Raw genomic sequence first — 8,150 nt, forward strand, 5'->3', positions numbered from 1 at the left:
GGGAGCGCATAGGGAGGCAGCTCCAGGCAGGGGTGACGCACAGCTCCTCTCCCTACAGGCAGGGTGAGGCGGCTGTTCTCAGCAGCGCTGCCAGGCTTCTTTCATTTTCCCAGTGGGAATGGCCTGGCACAGGCAGCCAGGCCTCTTATCTTGGTCAAAGGAATTAGTTTCTGTGTGAGATAACCAGACCACATTGTTACCACATCCCAGGCCATGATTTGGTGTTGGCACTCACCACACGAAGCTGGTGGAGGAAGTCACCAGAGGACCTGCTCCACTGCAAATGTTGCTTCTGCCACCCCAAACTACCAGCCAGGCTCTCCCTGGACGCAGGGATGCACCAGCTTTGATAAACGAGGTGGGATTAGCATCCCCATTGCTGTTTGGGAGCCCTAAATAAAAACACAGGAAAAGCAGCTGTCCCGATTTGAGCGACACAAGACTAATTTCTCTTCTAATACTTAGGAAGACTGCACTTTTAGAAAACTCAAGTGTCTGAATTTGTGAAAATAATTACTTTATAGCCAACTATGATGTGTGGGTTTCAAGGTCTCAGTGTTTTCGAGCTTGCCAGGTGTGGCGATGAGGAGGAGCGAGACCCGGGCACTTGACCCAAGCTGCCAACAGGGTTATTGCATACCATGAACGGCACATTCACAATAAATTAGAAAGTTTGCTGCAAAGTTTGCTGTCTCCCGTGATGGCTGCCACCCTGAGAACTGCGTGCCCCAGTGCCAGAGCCCTGAGCCCTTCCCTTCCTCCCGAAGCCGCAGCGCTCGCAGTGTCCCACATTTTCTGTCCCTGCTGGGAGTGCACAGCTTATATGGATAGAATGGGCTGAGTATAATCTTTGCATATTCTGTATTGGTATCGGGATCTATATTGTTTGTTTAGTGCTATTAATGTTAATTATCTAATCTCACTCTATTAAATCTGTTTATACTTCAGTTCCTGGGTTTTCTTGTTTTTTCCCAATTCCCTTTCCCGGGTGGGGAGTGGTCATCAGGTGATAGAATGATTGTCTAAACAACAATAATTTGTTATGGGTTTCTCAAACCATAGCAGCAGCAAGGCACTGAGAGGACCGGGTGGCATGAGGACCACACCAGCAATGGACGTGGTTGAGGCAGTCAGGGTGGTGGTCTGGGGGCAGAGGAGAATCTACGGAGACTTCTACCTTCAAGGCACAAATATACTGCTTGAAAAGCCCTGCTTAGGGGTGCCAGGGTGATGCTGAGCTGCACATGGCAACAGCCAGCGTCCAGCTCAGCCCTGCGTTCCGTCTCACCCACCGCCCAGGATGAAGCCAGCTCTGCCCCGAGCAGCCCTCAGCAGCCCCCAGCAGGGCTGAGGCACTGGGGGACAGCTGCAAGGAGCAGGGACCCCAGCTACAGAGGGGTTTAGGGGTCTTATACCACGAAGTACTTTATAAGTCTTTGGAGTGACCCAAGTTTTAGAGCTGGCAGAGAGGATGCTCTCAGGCAGCAGTGATTTGAGACATGTTTCAGCCATGTTTTTAGTGACAAGAATCTAACTTTCACTTGCATGACTCAGGCCATTTCCTAAAAGACATGTCTGGGTGAGAGCTGGCTGTGGAGTTAGTGTTTTGGCTGTGAATCTGTACAGCATGCGTAGGTTATCAAAGACACAAGAAAAATGAAGGCATGGGCAGCCTCAGCCCTTGGTGTGGCTGGAGACCTGCCTGCAGCTAGCAGCTTCCCAACGGTCACTGTGTCTCAGCTCTACCTCAAGGAAGGCTATAAAAGCCCATGCAGCTAATGCGAGACATATTCCGACATTGCTAAAGTCAGCCACTATTCAGGATGTCATGTAATTCCCCATCCTGACACCTATGTGTTGTCTCTACATCTTGCCCAAATAGTAAACGAGAATGATCCTTTCTGATCTTGGTGTCTGTCTGATCTCTTGACTCTACAACCCTCTGAAAGATGCTCCATCACCCCAGGTTTCCTTCCTTGATGTCTTGGCCACAGTCCCTGTGTCCTTCAGCAGCAAAGACACAGGGCTGCAGCCAAAGGCACAGGCTGGGTAAGGGACTGCAGGTGCTGAGAAAGCCCCAGGCGTGAGCTGGCAGGAGTCCCAGGTGCCCAGCACACCCCCCAGACATGCTGCATGGGCTTGGCACCATCACTGAAGCCTGGCCAGGAGAAATACCCAGAGTTTTCAGTCCTCACTCAGCACTAACACCTTCTCGCCAGCCGGGAGTCCTGGGAGATGGCAGCATGTCAGCACCACTGGGTGGGTACCATGAGGTGACCACCTTTGTGAGACAAAGGGTTCCCAAAGTACAAACCCAGGCTCTGAGCAGAGTTTTGGGGCAAATGAGGACAAATCTGCTTTCTCTGCATTCAGCCCTCTCACGGGGATGGGCTTACAGCAGATGATGTGCAGATATTTTAGATGGCCATGCTCAGCCTTAAAGCCCAACTAAAATTAATCCGGTGGCTGGGGAGGTGTTGGGTGGCTCAACTCCCTGGCATACAACCTAAGCACATGGCAAGAAGGGACCTGGACTTCAACCTGCACCTCACAAAGCCTCAGCTGAAATGAGTGAGAGCTGCCAGTCATGACAACAGCAAAAGCCACCCCCACCGCTGAAATGGGACTGTGGCTGGCATCTGCCTCAAGAGGAACTTGGAGGCATCTTACCCAGTGCAGCAGGTTGCGATGGGTGCGCTCTGCCCCTGGACCAAACCGGCGGTGGTTTGGTATGGGCTCCAAAGGAGGTAAAGGCCTGAGCCGTAGCCGGGCCAAGAACTCCTCTAGTTTCAACCTGTTCTCTGAAAATCCACAAAGGAACGGAGTGACACAGCGAGCATCGACGCATGAGCTTGGGACACTGATCATGTGATTGACGCATGAATAGCGGGTGGCTTTTCCAAGCCTCATTTATCAAGGAACAAAGAAAGTTGTGGGTACAAGGAGCCTCATGCGTACTTTTCCCATCGCATGTGCTTTGACTACAAGCCAACCACTTTATTCCATAAATATGAGAACCTGAGTGAGTCTTCTTTGGGGTCTCTCTGCCAGGCAGCATGGCTGCACGGCGGTAATCTCCCCTTGAGCTGGGACAGCTCTCGAGGGTGCTGCCTTTTACCAGTGGCAGATCTTTGGTAAGAGGCTGATACCGTGCATAACCTTGTAGCATTGCAACTTTGACTTTGTCTTGGTAACTTGGATTTTGTCTTGGTGACTTTGATTTATGCCTTGGTAGTTTTGACTCATTGTTGAACCTTGCCATCAAACTCTGTTAAGTCACACGTTTACAACATCATATCAAAACCGCTTTTGCTAATACCTTTGACAGTGGTTCTTTCAGCGACCTAAATCACCCATTTGCGACACAGGTTCTTAGACCCAGTATGAGAATTTGAGGCAGGAACAGGCTGACCAACTGCCTGTCATCGTTCCCTGCTCCCCTGTCCCTTCCATGCAGACTTGGGGGTGGTCAGCAGCTGCTCCCAGTTAGGGCTTGCAAGACTTGACTTTATTTTTGGGGCAGTTCCAGCTATCTCTGCATGACAGGACAGCTCTGGAGGCACAGCCCACCTCCAGGTCCCAGGGCTCAGCCGCCAAGCCATGGCGCCAACTGCACCACCCAGTCCAGTAGGTCCAGATCTCCCAGCATCAGCTTGTCCGTGCTGGACAAACAGCACCTCCCAGCCATGTCCTTTTCTTGTTCTCCTCCACCATCATCCTCTCAGCCACCCCTGGGGATGTGTGGCTGCTCTTCTCACAGCGTTGCCTTCAGGCAGTGGCTTCTGTTCCCACAAGCCCTGGGCAAGGCAGGTCACTGCCCGAACCAGGACCACAGGGCTCTTCCAGCAATGCAGCTCCCAGCTCCTGACTGGGAGCCATCCCCTGCATTGTGATGCTAAAGCCACCACTGCACTGAGCAGGTTGTATGGTCTCCAGGTGCTGCCCATGTCAAGATGGAGGTGGAAATGGAGGTCCCTAGGACCACCCATTCCCAGCTGTCTCCTTTAGCAGCCCCCTTGTCCCTGTGGTAGCTCAGGTTACGCTGGATCCTTGTCCTTCTCATGCACAAAGCCCAAACGAGGTCTCATTGTTTCCTGCTCCCCTGACCCTTCCACACAGACTTGGGGGTGGTCAGCAGCTGCTCCCAGTTAGGGCTTGCAAGACTTGGCTTTATTTTTGGGGCAGTTCCAGCTATCTCCGCATGACAGGACCGCTCCGGAGACACAGCCCACCCCCAAGCCCCAGGGCTGTGCTGGGCTGGGCTCTGCTCTGCTCTGGAGATGCCATATGGACATGGCAGCAGCTGCTTCATCTCCCTCCAGTGCAGCCATCCCCAAATTCAGATGTCTCTCCAAAAGCTGCCCTATGTCCCAGCAGGAGTTGAGAGACATGGAGTGGGGTGACAGATGGTACTGTCCCTCCATCAGGGTGATGATGCTGGTTCAGCACCTCCAGTTCCATGCACAGGGCCAGGAGGAACCTGGGCTGTGCAGAGGCTCCTTCCCCGTGGCCCCGGAGGGGTTGGAGGGGCGTGGGGCTGGGGCACCCACCCGGCTCCGCAGCACCAGCGTGTCTGCAGGGCCAAACCTCCGGGCTGGGAGCAAGCCGGGGCTCTTCCGTAACGCAGGCTTTGAGCCAAGAAGCTGCAGTCAGGTTTGGGAAAGCCCCAGCTGGCAGCAATATCCAACTCACCCGCTGCAGCAACAAAAATAAACCCACAGGCAAGGTTTTTATCTTTGCCAGAGCATATTCCAGCATGTAAAAGAGTCAGTTGGCCCAAGACTTGAGGAGTCTCCCTCCCCATGCCAAGGAGTGCCAGGGACCCCATGGCTCGCACTGAGCAGGGGATGGGTGTCAGGGGCTGTCCTCTCAAGCCGTGCCAGCTGGCAGAGGGTCCAGCAGGATTTTATTGAGGGGGATGCTCCCAGAAAGAGCTTTGTGTGGCCACATCGCCCCGGCCACAGGTTGGTGTGCCAGAACCACACTGCTGGGGAGGGAGAAAGTTTTTTTGCAGGACTTGGTGGCCCTGGGCACAGCAGGTGACTCCTTTACACGAGGAGCGAGTCCCAGGAAGGGACATGGCTGGTCCTGGCTGCCAGGCGTTCCTCACCGCCCCCAGCCACACAGGCAGCCCCTGCGCTCCCATCAGGGCAGCCCCCCAAGTGCCGCAGTTTGGCAATGTGCCACCCCTGTGTCCCCAAACACACCTGGGAGCCTGCCTTACCTCGGAGGAGCAGAGCTGGGAAATGGTGGTTGCTGGCTCTTCCCCAAGGTGGCTGCAAAATGCTGGAAAAGCCACTTCCAGGCGAGCTCGGCGGCACGCGAGTGGATGTGGCACTGTCCCCCCACGCTGAGCACCACACCCTGGTGACATGGCTGTTTGCTGGGTTGGGATGACGGTCCCAGGCAAGCCCCGCCGGGACTCCCATTCCTCTGCAAAGAGTTGCAGTGAGGCATCTTTTTGTTTGACTCTTTTTTTTTTTTTTTTTGGTTTGCCCCTTATGTGGTTTAATTAGCCGGGTGGCTGGGGAGCTGTGGGAAAGTCCAAAGGCACCGATCAGTCCCCAGGGCAACTCAGTGAGTGTCCCCTCCTGACTCCCAGGCTCTGCTGCTCCTCCTGCTCCTCTCCGCCTTCACCAACTGTGTCCCCCACCCTCTGTGGCTCCAGTTCTTCATGCCCGTCAGCAGACACTGGCTGTCCACCAACACCACCCCAGCCCTGCTCTCCTGCCCTCACCCCCATTGCCCCTTACCCCCGCCCTCACCCTCCCCAGACCCACACGAGTGACTCTGTGGCTGCTGGTGACACAGCATCTGGGGCTGCAGGAGACAAAACAATCTGTGGCCTGTGTGCTCAGAGAGCAACTGGGCGCGTTGTGGGCACAACCATGCCATGGGGACATGGAGAGCAGGGATGAACTTACACTGGTAGGAGGTGGAAGTGGACAAGGAGCAGCCAGCCACCATCCTCCCAGGTGACGTGTCCTTGGTTTGTCATAGCTTGGCTCGTGTGAGCAAATGTCCGGCTCCAAGCGGACAGACCAGAGGAGCACCTCTGGACATTACAGCTGCACTTTGGTGACACCAAGCTCTGGAAAACCACATCACAAGGTGATGCAGGAGCAGACAAGATCCTGTAAGGTAGGTCCCAGTGCTCGGGGCCCAGCACCACCTAAGGCTGTGCAAGGACCCAGCAAAATGGGTGCTCCCATCCTGTACTTCCAGCACCAGACCTTGACACCAGCCCAGGACGGGCCATCTAGAGTCACTGAGGACATTGAGCCAGGGCTGGAGCCAGGTGCCACCCGAACAGAGGCTGGTGAGGAGCAAGTCACACTGTGCATCAGGGGCTAAGCTCCAGTACGGCCCAGTCTGGGCTAAATCTGTGTGTGCTGATGGATCCTGCCAGATCAGACCACTTGTTCTCCCACTACCATTCCGTGACAGCCAGCACGAGCTGGCAGCAGGGTGAAGGGACAACCATCGATACCTACAGTAAACTTTCCCATGGTGCCCATCTGCTTGCTAGGGAGAAAAGGAGCAGCTGATTGTTTTGTTGTCATCAGTGTCTCTTATAAGGGAGATCAGACCCGTGAACACATTCCTGGTGCTCCTCAGGTCTCTGCTATGTGACTCAAAACTGGAGAGATGGTTATACAGCAGTTCTCCTTCTCAAGATCCTATCTGCATGGAACAGATCCCAAGAGCAGCAGAGGAGAGAGGGTGCATCTATCCAGGAGGAGCTGGGTAGATGGGGCAAAGACAGGGATGGGCCTGGGAGCAGCTGAGGTTGGAAGGGAAGCCCTGGCTACCAGGAGGTGTTTTTTCAGAGTCAACATCATCAATAGAGTACAAAGGTCTGCAAAACTTGGTGTCAGGAGACCAGTCCTCTGGGCCTGGGGTCCAAAGCAACACTCGACACTTCGCAGAGAGGCGAGGGGCAGATCCACCATTTGCAACACCCTCATGGTGGTAGACGAACACAAGTGACACTAAGGTTTCTATGGCGCTGGGAGTTCCCTGCGACACTGGCATTTAACTCGCTGATCCCCACTTCCCCGAGGAATACTGAACTACTCAGGCTTTCCAGGGGTCTGAGGACAGTGTTCCACACCAAAGCTGGGGTTCAGGGAGACCCAATCTCCCCCTTTGTAATCAGAACTTCATGTTCCTGTCCCCGTACCTTGCCCTCCCAACCCCCCCGTCTCAATTATTTAGGGAATGGATCTTAAATACAAAGAAAAAACCCCGTATTTCTGTTCAAAAATACACAGACCAGTTCTCTCTGGCTGAGAGTATGGCTCCAATAAAACCCTGCCAGTGCACTGAAGGCATGAAGTGCTCAGGGAAGCGAGGACAGATGGAAGTAAGTTAGTTTTGCTGTGGAAGCCAGCACATGATTACAAGCATGGCCTCAGACAGCGCAGGGCAGGCAAGGCAGCAGCTGCGGTGATCCTGGCTGGCAGTGGTCCGGGGTGTACAAGGATACGTACAGCCACCAACCAACCTCCAGGTGATTCCTGTTCTCTAGGCAACAGTTTTAAGTACAAATGCTTTCTAGGGAAAAAGAATTTTATAAATAAAACTAATCCTTCCAAGCATTTTTATTTCAAAATAAAATAACCAGCATATCAAACAGTGCTTGCAGGGCAGGATACTTGAAGGCTAACACCAAAAGCTGAGTGAACTGAAATAAGGATTCGGCACAAAAGGATCTTTCAAAGAAATACAACGCTATACAACACAGCAGCGTGCTTAATTACAGACCCTTCCGCTTGTAGAACCGGACCTGTGCAACCTGCCACCTACCACTCTGTACAGAAATAAAGATGGGGAAAAGCCCGATGACTGTCACTACGAGTCCAGGTCTCCCTGGTGAGCCAGGCACATCCCTAGCCGGCGCAAGGGCAGCGATCCGCCGCCCGCTCCCTTGCCGTCAGTTCACCCGGCAGGCTCGGATCATGAGCAGCTGGAGGAGGATGAAGACGGGCGACATGATGAGCCCGTACCAGAGCTCCCGGGTGTGCTCCACCAGCTTCTGGCACAGCAGCATCTCAAAGACAAACTTGAGGCTGAGGATGGTGGGGATCCAGAAGAGCCGCAGCACGGCCAGCCGCTTCTCACCGTCCTGGAAGAGCCGCACCGCGACG

At 54.0% G+C, this 8,150-nt stretch overlaps 1 protein-coding gene across 1 annotated transcript; it reads right to left on the minus strand.

Annotated features, from left to right (window-relative positions):
- Nucleotides 1-7,936: 7,936 nt before the first annotated feature.
- On the minus strand, nt 7,937-8,149 carry TMEM203 (transmembrane protein 203; the record flags this gene model as incomplete). Its single annotated transcript, XM_009890311.1, has 1 exon — nt 7,937-8,149. A coding segment is annotated over one exon (213 nt), but the record flags the coding sequence as incomplete, so codon positions are not given.
- Between the last annotated feature and the right edge of the window lies 1 nt (nt 8,150).

Source organism: Charadrius vociferus, unplaced genomic scaffold (genome assembly GCF_000708025.1).
Source record: "Charadrius vociferus isolate BGI_N301 unplaced genomic scaffold, ASM70802v2 scaffold398, whole genome shotgun sequence".
Classification (NCBI taxonomy): Eukaryota; Metazoa; Chordata; class Aves; order Charadriiformes; family Charadriidae; genus Charadrius; species Charadrius vociferus.